Below are 19,627 nucleotides of genomic sequence, written 5' to 3'. Positions count from 1 at the left end.
TTAATAAAAATATTGGAACCAACTTTCTTTAACTTCTCTGATTTATTTATCAATGTGATGGTTACATATGCTTAATTGTGGTTTTTGTTCACTTTTACCTTTTGATTATATAGCATTCTCAATCATGTTCATTGTTTATGATTGGCAAAGTGAGCAAGATTTCATACCCTCTGCCCCATGCCACGAGGTCTTCATTTTTCTGATAACATCACTAATTGGCCTAATCCAAGTGGATTATCAAAGCAAAAGTCTGTCACCATTTGACACACACCCAATAAGTATGTGGACTTTCTTTGCGGCAATCAACATCTTCGGCATGGGACTTGCAACTAAGATGGAGCTCCAAACTCGTAGCACAAGCTACTCTAAAATTCTCAGCCATGTCATTCTCATCTCTGGAGTTCTTTCTTCAGCCTCCCTAGCATCAACTTTATTTCCTGGATTGTTTATCATATTGGTCATCTTAGTTATAATGTTAATATATGTACTATATAAGCATACGTATAAATGGATTGTGAGAGCAAATTCCCAAGTATGTAAGATCCTTAATAGGTTTCTGGATTGGAATACGATGCAGCGGCAACATTTGCCTATGTAACTTTCTTGTTAAAAATTGTACCAGAATGCAAGAATAAAGAATCCATTCAAGTTGTAGTAAAGATGTCACCAAAGTAATTCTTATTGTTTTTCTTCTTAAAGACACACCTAGAAACAGGTCCAGTGTGAGATTCGAAGAACTTTTTTTGTGTGGATATTCTTGTGTTTTGTGGTTCTTTAGCTTGTCTGAAATCTTGTTTTGTTTGCTTAAATTGAATTGCAAGTTGCAACTGAGATTTAAGGTGACAATAGCAGATATTATTGTTAGTGTGGGCTGCACTTTGATGTTTGTTAATTAAAATAGCTCCATTAGCCCGCAGATATAGTAAATAAAGAAGCCACTCTGCTATCCATTAAAAAATTTAGCTACAATGGGAGAAATGTGGAATCCAGAGTTCTATATGGATTTGTATTTGAAAAATTTTAAGATGCTCCGTACTTTACCTTGATTTTTCTTTGGCCAATCTAAATTTGTCATCACTTCCAATTGTCTATATAATCCTTCAATTTTCTGTAACATAACAAAATGATGTTGACCTTATCGACATGAAGCTAAATCATACATCATATTGCCTGTCACCCCAAGAAAGATTGAAGAAATATATACACAACTGTAGCAAATGTCAGGTACAGCTATCCAGATGCAATCATGTCTTGTATATACAAATACTAATAAAGTTAAATAGAGACTATTAAAGTTTTAAAGTGCCTAATAAAGTTAGAAACTAGCAATATGAAAGCTGCATACGGAACTCAATGAAATTTTCTGTTTCATAAGCACATTGCATTATCATGAAATTTCTTGCCCCTTTTGTGAGCTCTTGAATCACCAAGACGTTGTAAAATATGTAAACTTTCAAGACGCTCAACAACATCCTTCATAGTAGGACGGTTCCTTGGAAAAAACTCAATGCAACACATCCCCAACTCTGTAATTGCAATACCATCTTGAGCATGATAACCCCAGTCTTCTTGCAGGCTGTTGTGGACAAGAGAACACTGGGGTTTGTATTCCTTCTTGGCCCAAACATGCAGTAGTCGGTCCAATACTATGTCAGGTTTTTCCAGTTCACAAGTTCTTTTGGCTATTAGTCCCAGGAGAATAACCCCAAATGAAAATACTTCACTGCTTGTATCCCAATCGCCCCCTGTACATCCATTCAATTTTGAGTTTAGGATTATGAAAAATACTAAATGGTGTACTATTGAAAACACTAACCCTATGGATACCATAATAATTAAGAATTGAACGAAAAATTAATGTACAATAACAAGACATCAAAACAAAGTCAAGTCAAATAATCTTTGAGATGTAGGCAAGTGAGAGGGGTGTATATGCTACTTAGCCGTGACTTTTTTCAGTGTTGTTTACTAATTCTGATCTTATTAAGATCTTAAAACCAGAGATTGTAGCCAATGAATGAAACTTTACAGTTAGGTTTAACTAAGAGTAGCATGCTAGCGGTTGGTGAAAACAAGCCTCATAACTAAGAGAAAGTAGCATATTTTGATGGGTTTCTCATCTCAGTGAACTATCATAACTTTTAAAGATTAAACTCAACTAAACAAAGCCTCATATACATATGAAAGGACTCATTCAACAAATATATAGGGCTATATTAATTATTACATGCTGAAACCATGTCCTTCCTCGTTTCTATTAGAGCTAAGATTATTTGTCTAATTGCAGCTGAGCTGCTAATTTATTCATCTATCACATGTATAATTCCTTTTTTTCCTTCTAATCTATAGATTGCAGGGTGTCCTGTTTCATCAGTTTCTCAATCCAGTATTATTATATTCTAAACAAAGAAAATATCTTTAATCAAACAAGTGAGTATTACTGAATAATAAGAAACCAGAGAAAAGAGTAATAAGAGGAAGAGGAAGCACCTCGTAGAGTAAAATATGGATCATGACAGCGTATAGGCATTGTTATTTGCTTATTTTGCCTACTCATTTCACCAATTATCCCTTTGCCAATTTGTCCAAAATCAATTAGCTTTGGCTTGAAATCCTATAAATAAATACAAATAAATAAATAAACACAGACTTATATCATCAAGGTAAACTGCAAAGGCATGGAAACCAATAAATTTAAGGGAATTTTTTTTTCAATTAGTTCATGTACATGTAAGAAGAAAAAAGATTTAAGCCTGACCCAATCAACCACTATATGAGATGCATTGATATTGTAGATCAGATAAGGCTTGTCCTGACCATGAAGAAATTTAAGGAGGCGTGCAATTTCAAGAACAACATTGATCCTCTGAAGCCAGTTGAGATCATCTGTATTTGTGTGTACATATAGATTAGCAATTAGGCAGTGGTGTATCAACAAATCATGTACAGCACAATACGAGATCTAAAAACCTCAAATAAGTGTCCATTATTGAAAGCAACTTAACCAGAATCTCAACTTCTATGTAATATATCAAGAAATGGGGGGCGGGGGAGGGACAATTATCCAACATATAATTCCAACCCGGAAAAAAAAATAATAATAAAATAAAATTATCAACCATGTGTATTTTTTTTGTTTTACTGAGGTGCACATGAAGTTCCTATTTTAGAATGTACATACAAGTGCAGTTAACATAGCCTCTCATCTACAATGGTAAATTTTAAGTGGATGTTACTGCGCACAAGAAAATCCATCATTTCATGATTGTGTCACATTGCACAAGTTGCTTCTACATGATACTTTGAATTTTAAAGTTTTTTTTTCTTCCCCCATTTAACAAAGTATTCCATCATTTATTTCAAGACAACGTTTTGAGAAGCAAAACTTTTAAGGAAATAAAGATACAAAACATCAATTGAGTGTACCTTTCAGCATTAGGTTCTGCAAACTATCTAGTGGACTGAGGTCATAAACAACACCCTTTATTTCTTCTTCAAGGCAATAACCAATCAGTTTTGCCAAGTTGGGATGACTGTTCGTAATTGGATTTGTTAAAATTTCAACTTCTTCCTACAAAACATACCAAACCAGTAACTAATTAACAACCACGATCGAGAAAAGTCAATAATTTTTTCTTGGAGAGAGAGAGAACCAATTCAAGAACTTACTTTAACCATCAAACACTCATCATATGGGAGGAAATCCATGTTTTCGGATTTCTTATCCCATATCTTTACCATTACATCTTGACCTTCTGTTCCAGTCTTGACTCCTTTAATCTTTCCTCTATATAATTTGCCAAATTGAATTACTCCAACGAGGCTTTTGATGTTGAAATTGTTGGTGCACGCTTTTAAGTCCTCTGATCTAAACACTTCTAACTTTGCAAAATCCATGAAAAATCTTCGAACAACCACTCAAAACAATACAACTACTTGAGCTGAAAAGATATACATAGTTGAAACATATGATTATCATAGAATATAGCATCATTTCTTCCCCCAAAAGCTATGCCAATGGTTGTATCAGAGAGTAGAAATTGTCAAAATTTTAAGCATATTAAAAAGTAGATTGTTTTTGAGATCGAGTCCATCACCCAAAAAGTCAAATACGATGGATAAAGCAAAGAACCTCTAGGATCAAGGCTTGGGATGTGATAGACCATGTGATGAAGAAGAAAACCTGGAAAAAATAAAAGTAAATGCAAGTTTAGAACGACCATCCATGTTTCCACTTTATAATTCAATTAAATATTGCATAGAATATTAAATATATCCGATGTTTTATCCTCAAAACTCTTATTACATATTAAATATTACCTCAAATATTTTTCAACACCTTTCGTTAATATGTCACGTGCAATATTTTATAATTATGAGCCTGCTTGTTCTCTTTGAACGTGTCATTTTTATTATCATAAGTTTCCTGGTTGACGAATTCCTACAAGATTGAAGCCATAACCATGTGGTCCAGAGTTTGACAGTTGTTACGGATATGGGAACTCTTGATGCGCGTTTAGATTCTTGGATAAGAAATTAAAAATGGGTTTGTAAGTTTGTGGAGGAGCTTTGCCTATTGAACAAGGCGTAGAGTCACCATTAGAGAGAGAGAGAGAGTATACAAAATTTGCTATTCTCCTATGGCCTCAAAGAAATACTCCATTGATCATGGAGTGGAATTGTATAATACTACAAACAAGTTGCATAACACACCCGCATCTGCTTGATTTCTCATGTACATAAGCAGCTCCAGTGCTCCACAACGAGGGACCAATTTCTTCTTCACTAGCGTTATAATTTTGGAACTGTATAAGGGTACATTACAATCAAATAGTCAAATTATTACAAAGAGTGATGATGGGGAGGACTTGGTTTTGGTTCATGCTATATTTATATAAAAATAAAAATAAATTTTAAAAATAAAAAATAAAAACAACAACAATGAGTTGTGCAATTTTAAATATAAAAAATTAATTGCTATTTTTTCATCTCAAAAAGTAAAAAGAATTATTTGTTAAAATAAACATATTATAATGATATTTAAATAAAGGACAAAGTTTAGCCTAAATGTTACAACCTTATTCAATATATATATTGTGGGGGCCAGTTAATTAGGAAGTATTGTTAAGGTAGTATTAACTAGGCCTATGGCCCTATCCGAGGACATTAGACCATCCGAGGAGGTCCAAATAAGATTATGAGGAGAACAGAATGAAGAGAGGAGTAGAGAAAATATGAGATAGATCCAATAAGCGTCTGAGAACAAAAGTCTTCTCGGCAACATGTGTCCGAGGTAGATCTGAGTGCCACATCATCACAGACTTACTTCGAAGTTACATCACAACTAAGAGTTGGACATTGGACCAGAGGTAAGAAAAGAAAGGTAAACAAATATCTTCAAAAGCTACTACCTCCGCATTAAATGCCTCTCAACCAACTCTCTGGCCGCATTAATGTAGAAGTGATACCTGAACAGTGATCAAGCAGCCTTACAGCTACTAGTTGATGGTTCTGGGAGGTGCTAGATGGGACAGGAAGGAGTCCCCCAAATCTAACCTACATGTGTGTGGTAAGGATGACACTAAGATTGTAGTATATAACATGGGAAGATGTATTAAAAAAAGGGGAGGGAAAAATCAAGCAATTAGAGAATGAGACTGCGAACTCTTGTGTAATTTTATGGTTCAACAAGACAGTTTAATATAAATTCCTGGAGTTACTCCGAAGACAGATTTTCTCATCTTATTTGTGTCTAACAGTCTTAAATTACCAAATTTAATCGTTTTTTCTTCTGGAATAGATCTAGTTCTTTCATCCACGCTCTACAAATTTACTGTTTGGGCCCCTTGGGCTAGAACCCAATCCTAGTTTGGGTCCAACCCAATTTCAATCCTTACATATATATATATATATATATATATATTATTGAAGATGAATTTTGACAAATCTACCATTGGATTACATTTTCATCTTATATCTTTCATAACATTAATGCCCCACTTTTATATCTTCTTATATCTTCCATAACATTTTCTTCTTAATTATACTCTCTCACCAAGTTTAAACACTAAACACTTTTCCCTTTTGTATCATTTGTTCTGGTCCTTCTGGATCATAATTGTGGGTTGTTGTCCATTTAAAAATAAAATAAAAATTTAAGAGCTGTTGTTGCAACGGGTGTTCATATTGGCATTACTCCAGGGTTGATTTTCAACCAGCCCTTCAATTAAGTGTGACTACAAAAGCCTCCCATTTAGGGTTCTATAGACACAAAGAGATAGAGCAATTGAGTGTGACTACAAAAGCCTCCCATTTAGGGTTCAATAGATACAAAGAGACAGAGCAATATTTAATCACTGATTCACTAGTCCAAATCTCTCTCTCTCTCTCTCTCTCTCTCTCTCTCTCTCTCTCTCTCTCTCTCTCTCTCTCTCTCTGTGTGTGTGTGCGCATTTAGAGTGTTCTATCTATGTGTTTGTGTGAGGATTTAGATTGTGAGATTTGAGTGTAGTAGTGTGCACCACCATAGGAGGTCATATTCATGTTTTTCAGTTCATGGAAGAACATAGAACAAGATCGTTAGTGTTATGAACGATTGGAGTGAAACAACCTTGTTTCATACTTCATAGTGACTTAACAACAAAGGAGGTATGTCATAATCACACTTTTTCCTGTTGTTATGTTTTGTAACAATAATAAACCTAACACTACTATTTAACTATATGGGGAAATCTTATTAGAAAAGAAAACACATTTATCTGATGTCAATCATGTTAGTAAAGATAAAGCATTGGTACGATACCATGATAAAGTATAAGATAAAATATAAAGAATTAACAACATAGGAGGTATGCCATAATCACACTTTTTCCCATTGTTATGTTTTGTAACAATAATAAACCTAACACTACTATTTAACTATATGGGAAAATCTTATTAGAAAAGAAAAAGCATTTATCTGATATCAATCATGTTAGTTAAGATAAAGCATAGGTACGATACCATGACAAAGTATATGAGAAAATATAAAGAATTAACAACATCGGAGGTATGCCATAATCACACTTTTTCCCATTGTTATGTTTTGTAACAACAATAAACATAATACTATTATTTAATTATATGGGGAAATCTTATTAGAAAAGAAAAAGCATTTATCTAATATCAGCCATGTTAGAAAAGATAAAACATAGATACAATCGATATCATGATAAAGTATATGAGAAAATATAAAGAATTAACAACATAGGAGGTATGTTATAATCACACTTTTTCCCGTTGTTATGTTTTGTAACAACAATAAACCTACTACTATTATTTAACTATATGGGTAAATCTTATTAGAAAAGAAAAAGTATTTATCTAATATCAATTATGTTAGAAAATATAAAGCATAGGTACGATACCATGATAAAGTATATGAGAAAATATAAAGAATTAACAACATAGGAGGTATGCCATAATCACACTTTTTCACATTGTTATGTTTTATAACAATAATAAACCTAACACTACTATTTAACTATATGGGAAAATTTTATTAGAAAAGAACAAGCATTTATCTAATATCAATTATGTTAGTAAAGATAAAGCATAGGTACGATACCATGAGAAAATATATGAGAAAATATAAAGAATTAACAACATAGGAGGTATGTCATAATCACACTTTTTCCCATTGTTATGTTTTGTAACAACAATAAACGTAATACTATTATTTAACTATATGGGGAAATCTTATTAGAAAAAGAAAAAGCATTTATCTAATATCAGCCATGTTAGAAAAGATAAAACATAGATACAATCGATATCATGATAAAGTATATGAGAAAATATAAAGAATTAACAACATAGGAGGTATGTCATAATCACACTTTTTCCCGTTGTTATGTTTTGTAACAACAATAAACCTACTACTATTATTTAACTATATGGGTAAATCTTATTAGAAAAGAAAAAGTATTTATCTAATATCAATCATGTTAGAAAATATAAAGTATAGGTACGATACCATGATAAAGTATATGAGAAAATATAAAGAATTAACATAGGAGGTATGCTATAATCACAATTTTTCCCATTGTTATGTTTTGTAACAACAATAAACCTAATACTATTATTTAACTATATGGGAAAATCTTATTAGAAAAGAAAAAGAATTTATCTAATATCAATCATGTTAGATAAGATAAAGCATAGGTACGATACGACCCGGCATATATGCCAGGTATATATCTTCGTTCATACACAGTAGAAGTCTCTTGATGATGATATTTTTACTAATAAATTCTATATTTTACAATGAACTCATTGGAAGGTATTTATAGTAGGCTAAATCTTAAAGTAACTATAGACTAACCCAAAGTTAAAATATTTGCACTACAAATAGCTTTAGAATTACTTTAGTTTGCATTAAAAAAAAAAAAAAATTTTACTTTGTTGCATTGCAAATGAGATTGTGATTACCTTGCTTGCAGTCCAAATAAGATTAGATATGGTGAACATGGATTAAAATTATACAACTAGCTAATCCAAGCAATGGAAATTTCTGAACCAAATGTTAACACATCTAGGTTTAGTTTCTCTAATTTCAACAATTTAAAAGCTGAATTATTCTACATATTTGTTAAAAAGTACCTTCAAGGGTACACTTTAAAGAATATCAATATTTTAGTATCATAAGATGCATAATCATAAAAATAATATATTTGTTATATAGTCGTTGTACACTGAGATAGTTGTGTACCTTTTGTGATAATGTATTTTATGTGATACGTTTGCCTAATAAGCCAAACTCAATAAGGCATAAGAAATCTAATGATGGGGGTATAACAAAATGCAAATCTTCAGTTCATACGCTCAAATATATGTATAAGCATTTGATGTAGGCACATAGTCATCTAGTCATAACATAAAAAAAAGGCTTTTGTATTATAACTTCAATGATTTGAGTGCATGGTACCTACCTTTAACCCATGCATAAAGTGCTTTTATATATATATATATATATATATATATATTTATATATATTGTGGGGGCCAATTATCTAGAAGGTACTATTAAAACTAGATAAATTGGACCTATAGTCCAATCCGAGGATATCAACCAATCCGAGAATGGTCAAATAAGATTATAATGGGAATGATATAAGAAGAAAAAATAAAGATTGTATGTGATAGTCCAAGATACGTTCGATGAGAAAAGTCATCTCGGAAACGGAGATCCGAGGTCAATAAGAATGTCTTATCATCCCAGACATCCTTCAAAGTTGCATCACAACTAAGAGTTGGACATTGGATAAGGGATGAGCAAAGGGAGGCAACAAATATCTTCAAAAGATGCTACCTCCACATTAAATGCCTCCCAACTAACTCTTTGGCCACATTAATGTGGAGGTGATATCTGAACAGTGATCAAACAGCCTTACAGCTACTAGTTGATGGTTCTGGGAGGTGTTAGATGGGGCAAGAAGGAGTTCCTAGAATCTAACATACACGTGTATGATAGGGATGATACCAAGATTGTAGTATATAACATGAGAAGGTGGCCTAAAGGAGCAGGATGAGGAAAAAGAAATCTTTGTAATAATACTGTGAACTCTTGTAACTTTGTTGATGAACAAGACATTATAACATAAGCTCCTCAAGCCGTACCGAGGACAGATTTTCTTATCTTATTTGTGTTTAATGATCTTAAATCAACAACTTTTTTTGTCTTTCTACTGGAATAGATCTAGTTCTTTCACCCACACTCTACATAAATATATATATATATATATATATATATATATATAAGGAAATAGATATAAAAAATAATGGGATGAAACTTATAAAAATTTTATTTACTACACCTCAAAAATAACATTATCATACATGATAGGTTGAGCTTGGCATAAGCAGTTACTTAGCTAATTGGTACTTCTATTGGAATACATAGCCAAGTAATGTTCGAAACTCATATTCCCACTTTCATAATAACTAAATATTATCCCAAACTAAAATCAAACGAAAATTATAAGAACCAGAGGGCCTATGATGGTGAATCAACATACACATATGCACACACACAAACATAAGCTAAGATTGATTTGCCAAAAACAGTAAAATGCATTGAACCGAAATAGAGTTGAAAGAAAGAATAAAAAATCCATCACATAGATGACAGAAACAATAAAAAAATCTACCCAACAAAAAAAAAATAGAAAAAAAATAGAGAGATTAATCACCTTTTTTTTTTTGTAAGCATAACATGGAAGGTGAGAGAGAGAGAATAGTTCAAGGAGTAAGAATAAATTAATATGAAAAAGATGGAAGAGAAAGGGTTAAAGTCACAATAAGGTTTGAAAATATAGGGGAGAAAAAGAGTCAAAATATGAGAAAAAAATTTGGACTAAGTGTAACAGCAAACTAACTAGGATGGAAGAGAAATGGTTGGAGCAAGAGAAACGGGTAGAGTGTGAAACGGAGGGAGACAAGAATAGTTAAAAAAAAAAAAAGTAAGAGAAAGATTGTAAAAATTGGATTGGTAAACTGGGGGATGGAATAGCCAAAAATTTAAGAAGACATAAATTGATTTGCTAGTGACATGACATAATATGTAGCTAGTATCGTGAGATAACAGAAGTTTTAGCAAAATTAAATGCAGAGACTCCATTTTTACTCGTCATATAGACAACAGACTTAGGCCTATTGAGCCTTGATAATTTTAACATCTCCCCTCAAACTAAATTTAGAAGTTTCAAGACATCTTGACTTTGGAAAGAAGGTGAGTCCTTGAAGGAAATCATGATTAGATGTGTGGACAAGTAAGACCAAACTAAATGAAGAGCATATGACAATCTAGATTGAAGGTGGAGTGCACAAGATGGATCGAACCAAACTAAATGTGCAGAATACTTCTTAAAGGCGTGGTTTGAAAAAACTATGACTGAAGATGACAGCGATGAATGACCATAAAGAAGGCCTAGTAAATGATTTGAGACATGATCTAAGTAACTCTAGAGATTATAAAGATGCATGAACAAAAAGAAAGTCAATAAAAGAGACTATAGATCAGCAAGGTCCATGATACTTAGCTTGGAAAATAGAGGGCACTTGTTTAGAAGAAAAGCCTAAAACCCAATACAAGAGAAATATGCACGTTGCCTATGGAATGGTAGTTGAAATCATCAAAAATTGTTTTATCAGAAAATATCATATCTGATATCAACTTCTGAAGATGTTATCCACGACAGAGGATAAATCGAATCTAATTATGGCTAGCAAAGACAGGAAAAGTAGATAACTTAGATATATTCATGATAGGCGATAAATCAGGATGCCTGCCTAACAATTAGAAATATGGATTAGTGGAGGCTACTAAAGATTGACTCTGTTAGAAAATATAAATCATAATTCGGATACCATGTTAAAGAAGAGAAGACAGCTATCATATCATGATAAAGTACATGGAGAAAATATAAAGAAGAAAATAAAAGAAGGTAAAGATAGAAAGAAAAATAAAAAGATAAAATATTGGGAATTAACATAGTTTAACCTTAAAAGCCTACATCCACATCATGCCTCTCGGTCAAATTGTGAGATATGTGTCATTCCATCTCAAAATCAATTAGTAATGAGGAAGACACACTCAAATTTTTATGAAATTCGACATCATGCCTCACGAGCCTTTTTAAGAGTAGTTGTAGGGAGTCGAATTGTGATCCCTAAAAATCCCTCCCTCACATTGATACTTTTATGACTCGAACCCATGACCTTGGCTCTAATACCACTTGTTGGATTATTTAGACCTTTGTACACTCAGATTGTTTAACTTAATTAATTAACCAAGTTGAAACTTCAGTTTATTATTCAAATCTAGGTTAAACACAAAAAATCATATCACTTAATGTGGAAAAGTAAAAAAGACAAGTGATATAATGACCAAAGAAAACCAATGAAACCATCCAGTTTCAAAGTAAAAAACCTAGAAAGAATTTAACCTAAACTATCCTAAAGGCAAAATATTCAATATATAAAATGGAAGTTTTACAATAGATTTTTCCCTAAATCTAAAATTACCTCTTGTAGGACTTACTCACGTGACCACACGCAACTCCAAATTCACGGACTCTTCTATCTGAATTTATCGCACACAAACACCTACGTTTGTGACTTTGAAATCTCACTCAAAACTTTAGATCATCAGGAGTTGTTGATCTTGTATGCAAAAACTTATCTCCACTAGTTCTTGTATATGGATCTTCTTTGTGGTAGATGCTTGTTGAATTAGAAGGTTACAGAACCTCGCAAATCTCATAGGAGTAACTCACAAGACTTCCAAGAACTTCTGAAACATAATTTAGGATTTTCCTTTTATACCTAATAGTGTTGAACACAAACCTTAAAGATTTTGCAGGCTATGGGCCTAATTTAAATTCTGCAGAATTCGACGTTTGATTGGTTGAGCCTTGTAGATTCTGAATTCTTCTTTCTACAGCTTGACTATTCTTGAATCTTGACTTAAACCAATATGAGCAATGTCTAACACTATTCTAAGACTTAGAAATCTTAAACTAGATATGTTTTAATACTTGGTTTGCCCATTTATTCCTAAATATTTAGAACCTAACACTCCCCAACCCCCCCCCCCCCCCCCCAAAAAAAAAAAAAAAAAAAAAACCTTGATAGACTTGGACTTTGACTAAGATTGGACCTTAAATCTTTAACAAATCTGATCTAGTAAAATCACATTCAATATATAGTGAAATATATAATAATTCTATTCAAACGATTTCTAAATTTGATTCCCAAAAACTACCTTTAACTCTCCAGGAGTAAATATACTAAAATTTTATTACAGCATGTATCCCCTAAAGCATAGGGAGTATGAAGTTATTAACCAACTACCGTGTTATAGAATTGTTATTGTTTAATACATTTCATCTATATTACACAGTGGGTATAGGAGAATTGAGTTGTACTGACTGAATGAGTTCAGAATCAGGCAAGTTCAGTGGAGGCAGTGAAAAGTGACCATAAGTTGAGCTTCCTCTTCTAATCTCTTGCATGCTCTGAAGGGCTGCAACAGTATTCCTAAAAATTCCTTCTCCTGCAACTATTATTGCTTCCCTTGCTTCTCTAGTTTTCTCTTCATCTTCAACTGGGAATACTGCATCTATGGTGCTTTCACATTGCTTCACAAGTTTTGATATAAGATCGGTTGTAAAGAAGGGCTGCTGCAATACCTTCTGAATGAATGGCAAGCGCAATAGGCCTCCCGTTCGCTTGTCATACTTCTTTAAGATCTTGGCCAACCCTACAAAACTCAAACCTTTTAGTATTCTAGGATTAGTAGTGAATTTAATTTCTCATCAAAACAAGATTTTTATTGTCACAAAAAAATTGTGCCTTGGTCTCTCAAAGGAGTTAGCTTAGCCTGATTTGGTACCTGTGTAATTGACATTGCTGTAGTTTACTAAGAGCACCATTTCACCATGAAAATCAACTATGTCTTTTCTGATTTTTGCCATTTCCTCTTTATAATCTGCCTCCGAAGGGTGATTCCCCTTAGGTCCCCATTTATCAATCACCCTCTGGATCCTCTGTTGTAACTCCTGAATTTTCAAATACATTTATCAAATTCATGACTCTTTTTTCACTTAACTTGTGTGAGGATTACAAATTACAAGAAAGTAACACTTAAAACTTAGCATCCTACTAGTAATATATACTTCGCAGGTTCCAAGAGCATATTTTCCTTGACAAACAGACAGAAATTCAACCCGAGAGTACAAAGAAATGGTCAATTTGGGGATCATAAGAGTCAAAAAGTGGTAAGTTGATTTGATTTTTTTTCTTCATGCCATCTATCTATGCCTGCAGACATGTATATCAAAGTTCCACTAAAAAAAGTTTGCAGCCATAGTTGAATACTTATTTCCATCATAGAGTTGAAAAGAATTTCACGACTCATTCAAAATCAAACATGTTAAAACTTTGTTAGTCCCGTGTATGGAATTCATTTTAGCATTGTTAAAAGTCATTGTCCGTTGTCTCCAAACATAACCCAGCTCAAGAACCAGCTTGCAATTTTGTTTCTTCATGAGCTTTAAGTCAAGAAAGTTTGGTATAGATTATGATACCTTAGTATACACGGCATCCAAGGATTTGTTTATTGTGCAGTATTTTAAGACTTTGTCATAATCTTTATAGGTGAATTGAATTTTGATGGGGCCCAAGCCGGAATAATTGTTGTGATTTATAGGGAACTAAAATTCAACTTTGTGGGCTTCCAAGAAACATGAAATAAGGCCCAACTTGGGAACCATAAATTTCCTCTTTCTTATATGTTCAAAGAAAGGAAGAAGTCCATCCAATATAATCTTCTTCTTTTTTTTGGCACACCATTCAATATAATTTTAAATCCACCAAAAAAATGAGCATTTTGACCCTTTTTTTTATGGAAGAGTATTTTAACTTTGATTATGTAATTGATAATACCAATAAACCATCTAAATATTGAAAGATTATTCTATACTGTGATAAAGTTAGTTAAATGAATATAAAACATAGTTAGTAAGAAATCACTTACCTCTAAAGAAAGTTAGTGACAAATCAAGGAAGGAAAAAAAAAAGTTTAGAGATTTAGGTTGTGTTTTAATTTAATTTATAGATAATCAACCGATTAAAGATCATCTATTGCTCAAATGGTAATAATTTTACACAAATAGTAAATAAAGTTCAAAATCATGAATTTTTTTCTCAATTAAAATACATAAAAAGGTCAAGCTATATAAAGCACGAACTCTCTTATCTTTGCCTACATAAAATATAGGACCTCGTTCAAATATTCTAAACTGTGTAAAATGCACTAATTGTAGCATATTAGAATCAGAACACTTTTGTCTTTTCCCAACAACCAATTCTTTTTAAAATTATAGACAAACCCTCTTTTTGGGCACAAATTTACGAAGAGTTCCAATGCAAGTTATCAATTTCCACACATTATAAATTACTGATTTTGATGCCAATTCTAAACAAATGATAATGGTCACAACATTATCTTTCTTGTTTAGATTATTCTTAATATTAAAAATAAATAAATGAAAAAAAAAAAAAAAAAAACCAACCAACCAACCAACAAAACAGAAAGGGACTGATAGATCATCTGAAATTGGTTACTTCGGGACATCCAATAAAATCTAAACAATTGAAATCCAGAGATTTTGGACCCATTTGCACAGAACCTACCGCCATGGCTTAAGAATTGTCGTGCTTCAATGATTCCGTTCATTTCTATAGGCTAATAGTGCTCAAAACACTTCAAAAGCTACGTTCTAGTCTCTATTAAACAAAAGAGTCTAATGTAGGAACTAGGACGTTGATGAGTTTGGATGCCACGACTTTGAAAATGATCTAATCCATTAGTATTAGAAATGAACATGAAAGCCTTTTTTTTAATGCAAAAAAGTTAGCTTAGTCACAGGCTCTTATTCTAACCAAAACAAAAGGGAAAAAAAAAGCATAGTTAGTCACAACTCACGACATGTTCTTTTTAAAAAGAAGCTTTTATTCTTTTTGTTTGGTTTAATTGTCACACTCAAGTAATAATTGATTTTTATCTTTTATAGAAAACTCATGGAATATCTTAATTGTTACGATCTTTCGAAGTTTCAACATCATATTTTCGAATAATTCTAAATACCTTATTATCTTTTACATTATATAATTCCCGAATTATGAATTTATTCTTGAATAGTTTCAAGTATGCACGCATGTTTCTTTTTTCTTGTTAAATCTCTATCGTTTTTAATATTTTCCTAAACATTCTAAGATCATAAAGAGGATCATGTTTCAAAATCAAAAACTTCCATAATCTTATATTTATTGTAGAAAGAAAGTAAGAAATAATCAAATAATAAGTGATTTGAAACACTAAATCAATAATCACACTAAATTTCATCATGTATTTGTATTTTGTAACATTTATAAAGCATTGTTCAAATCATTAGCTTTCCGTCCAAATCATTAGAAATTTAGAACCCACAAATTATTTTCCAAAAAAAGAAAAGAAAAATCTTGAATTCCTTATTATCTTCATCAAAAAATAATTCCCTAATCACGAATTTGTTCCCTAAATGCATAAATTCTATTAGACATATATAAGTGATGTGATTAGTGAGGAAAATACATGGGATATCTTTTCCTAATACGCACGCTACACCCCCACATGGGTATCGTTTCCCATCTCCCAATCACATAAGAAAATGGACCCCCAAAGTGGGACCCACATTTTTTGGGTACACCAAACTTTTCAACTCTTGGCCCGTGACTCTTACATTCCTCCCCCTCACCCCCTGCAACTGAGTCACCTCCGCTTTAGTGATGAGTAAACTCAGTCAACTCAACCCAAACTATTTTTTCAAGAAAAATAACAAATTAAATACATACAAACATAAAAATGTGAAAGAAGTAAACTATATAGTTTGCAAAAAAATAAAAAGTAAAAAATAATGCTGACAACATGTTTGGTTACACTAATACCCATTTATAAATGAACTAGTGTTTTTTATCACTTTTGTTTCAGTGTTTGGAGTAGAAGAAGTAAAGAAAAAAACAATACCTTATTTCGGATAACAAAATCCTCTTCTTGTTCCATGAAGAAAGCATTGAACTTCTCGATCTCATTGTTTAACAAGTACACAAACTCTTCCTCAGCCCTCCCATATTCGAAGGAACCGTTCACCAATGTCGGAGCCGAAGAAATCGACCGGACAAGCTTCTTCAATTCCTTGTACGACAAAAACTTGTCCCTCCAACCCGGCAACGTTTCTTGAATTTGTTGCTTCAATCTTTTCCCAAACTTCATCGGTGCAACACTTCTATAATCACAAAAAACATGAAAGTGTTTTTTTTTTTTGGTTTTCAAAAGCAACAACACCACCACACACAAAAAAAAAGTAGAGAGTAGAGAGACCCAATAAAGATTGAAATTTTGGGGTTTGTAAAAAAAAAGAGAGTGTAATGAATGGGTGAAGAAATAGGGTGAAGAGGGGGTTTTATTAGCAAAAGATTACTAGAATATTAGAGGGCATATGCTTGGCGTGATGAAGTGGCGGTTAGAAAAGGCATAAACGAGTCGTTGAAGTAAGAGAATTCTTTGAGCATATTCGATTTACTATATGGTCATACTCAAGACCAAGGCTTAGAAAAAAATTAAAAAAAAATAAAAACACTTTTTATTTATAATAGGTACTACTACTATATATATATTTATGATTGATTTTTTTTTGTTTTTTCTGATATTATATTTATGGTTGATTAATAAGGGAAATGGGAGACATGGGTTTGTTCTAGTTTTACACGAAGGTGAGCTTAATAATGGTTTCTAGTGGGCCGTACATTGTGTTAAGTGGGTCCCATAATTGAGAAATTGTCATTATAATGCGTGTGGTGTGGGAATGCTTGTGACGGTAGAATTGTACACCAAATGGAGGATAGAGAGATGTGAGAGAAAAAGGATGATTCTAAGGAATCTACTAAGGATCACACACCCCATGGCCATAGCATAGCATAGAGAGATTGAAAACATAAATAGTATAGCTGGTACCATTGATGTGACTTTGGAAAAGTAGAGAAAGAACAAACCAAATTAGGGAATATGTGATTTTTGAACTCCTAGGAAATGCTCTAGAATTTGTAGAATGGGTCCGGCTACTCTTTATTGCACACCATTGATTTTAAAGGGTACCCTTTTTGTTGTCAACAATTGAATGGTTAAGATGATTTCAAAATTTTCAAAAAAAAAAAAAATTATATTTTGAGAGTACAGTGAAGCTATTCTTGTGTACCCAGAATTTCTAAAAATAATAATAATTATTATTATTATTATTATATTTTGATTACAATGAAGCTATTCTTGTGTTAAAATTGGTACTTTTGCAAATGGGATCTTCTTTTTTGGTAAAACAAGATTAGGGGAATAAATAAACAGGATTAGAGAGGGACTATGTGATTTTCAATTCCCACGAAATGCCTTATACTCTAGTAGTGGGCCCAGATAGCAGTCAATGCCAACCGTTGGATTAAGGTACTTTTTCTTTTTCATAGTTAACGATCAAATACGTTTTCTTTTTTTTTTCTTTTACATTTTTTAATTTTTTTGGGCGGCAGAAGGAACTCCGTTTACACAAGAAAGAATAAGAAATATGATACTTCATGTCTTCATGTAACTAACCAATTTAAAACAACAGCCTAACTCAGAAAACAACAAAGAGTATCCACCAATTTAGTGTGCTGGTATCATACTCTTTCTTCCTTATCACACTCACGAATATTCTAATTACCCACAACTCTTTCAGGTGAATTCACATTGTTCCATTCCACCTTAATTTAAAACTAGTGTTAATTTACTATAATTTTTTTACTAATGAGGTCAGTATTATTTTACCACTAAACCAATTTTCTTTTTCTTTTTTATATTCTTCTTTTGGGTTTTGGGTTTGACACCCTAAATGAACCCGGATCCAACAAATCTTGGTTAACATATTGAATGTATAAATTAGGGTAAATTGCAAATTATATTCCTAAAATTTGAAATGTTGGATTTTAAACTCTAACGTTTCAGAATTTGAATTTTAGCCCCCTTAAATTTTAAAGGTGTTTGGATTTTACTCCCTAAAGTCTGAGAGTGTTTGAATTTTATACTTTAAAGTTTCAGAATTTAGAGTGTAAAATCCAAACATCTCAAACTTGGGGGATAAAATTCAAATTCTAAAACGTTAGGATATAAAATCCAAAGTACCCACAAACTTTAGGGGGTAAATTAAATTTTGAAATTTCAGGGTGTAAGATCCAAACATCCTAAAACGTTAGAAGTGTAATTTGCAATTTACCCTGTATATTAAGTTTGAACTAGATTATCAAAAATATTAGTTTGAACTATAGTTATAACTGGTTGTAATCTTTATATTTTAGGTTTTAGAAACTAATTACAAAAATTTTATTCTACAAAAACTTTTAACTAGTTCAAAGTGTATTTGTTTTAATGATTAATTCAACACCAAACTAATCAATTTGTCAAACACCTTTCCAATGTATCAAATTAGAAGTTCATTCTTTACAAATACCCCTAAAAAAAAAACCTAATTATGCCGCTATTAGAATTCAAACTCAAGTTTTGAAAGTGGAGAATAATATCATGAATGCAATTACCATTCATTATCTACTACATGGGATTTTTTTTTAATGCAATTACCATTCATCACATACTACATGGAATTTAATTTTATTGTGAAAGTCACTGATCAAAGCGAATTCTCAATCTTATGCTCCTTTCTCTTAAGAACTATTGTCGACAATGGGATTTGTGACTATCTCAATCCCTCAGGCTAGTGACGCTTGTTCTTGTATGGGGAAATATTTGGTGATGCTTGGAGTACATCACTTTGATTCTCCAAAATTTCATGGGATCCTTGTACTTTTGATTTTCAAAATTACATTGGATTGCCAATTCTTCAACTACTTTTATGAGCACCAAGACCATAAATGCATTGCTTCCAACATCCTTGAACTCATTGAAAATGATAAAGTCAATGTGCGAGATTGGGGTAGACTTAATTGAAATCACAAGAAAATCCCTTTGATTT

The 19,627-nt window shown here is 32.2% G+C and overlaps 2 protein-coding genes across 4 annotated transcripts; both read right to left on the bottom strand.

Moving 5' to 3' along the window:
- Positions 1 to 1,237: 1,237 nt before the first annotated feature.
- On the bottom strand, positions 1,238 to 4,366 carry LOC115983773 (serine/threonine-protein kinase BIK1-like). 3 transcript variants are annotated; one of them, XM_031106548.1, is made up of 7 exons: positions 4,321 to 4,366; positions 4,133 to 4,183; positions 3,670 to 3,941; positions 3,427 to 3,571; positions 2,759 to 2,886; positions 2,491 to 2,614; positions 1,238 to 1,745 (listed from the first exon to the last, which is right to left on the bottom strand). In XM_031106548.1, exons 3-7 carry the CDS (start codon positions 3,895 to 3,897, stop codon positions 1,369 to 1,371), a joined length of 1,002 nt encoding a protein of 333 aa, XP_030962408.1. In that variant the 5' UTR covers positions 3,898 to 3,941; positions 4,133 to 4,183; positions 4,321 to 4,366; the 3' UTR covers positions 1,238 to 1,368. The 3 variants fall into 3 exon arrangements, with proteins under 3 accessions (XP_030962408.1, XP_030962407.1, XP_030962406.1); XM_031106547.1 differs by lacking the exon at positions 4,321 to 4,366 and having other exon boundaries at positions 4,133 to 4,271; XM_031106546.1 differs by lacking the exon at positions 4,321 to 4,366 and having other exon boundaries at positions 3,670 to 4,271.
- Positions 4,367 to 12,779: 8,413 nt separating this feature from the next.
- LOC115983793 (SPX domain-containing protein 3-like) lies at positions 12,780 to 17,121 on the bottom strand. Its single transcript, XM_031106568.1, has 3 exons — positions 16,603 to 17,121; positions 13,429 to 13,594; positions 12,780 to 13,296 (listed from the first exon to the last, which is right to left on the bottom strand). The coding sequence occupies exons 1-3, from the start codon at positions 16,846 to 16,848 to the stop codon at positions 12,929 to 12,931; spliced, it is 780 nt and encodes a 259-aa protein (XP_030962428.1). The 5' UTR covers positions 16,849 to 17,121; the 3' UTR covers positions 12,780 to 12,928.
- Positions 17,122 to 19,627: the final 2,506 nt, after the last annotated feature.

Source organism: Quercus lobata, chromosome 4 (genome assembly GCF_001633185.2).
Source record: "Quercus lobata isolate SW786 chromosome 4, ValleyOak3.0 Primary Assembly, whole genome shotgun sequence".
NCBI lineage: Eukaryota > Viridiplantae > Streptophyta > Magnoliopsida > Fagales > Fagaceae > Quercus > Quercus lobata.
This window is presented reverse-complemented; position numbering and strand designations above follow the sequence as displayed.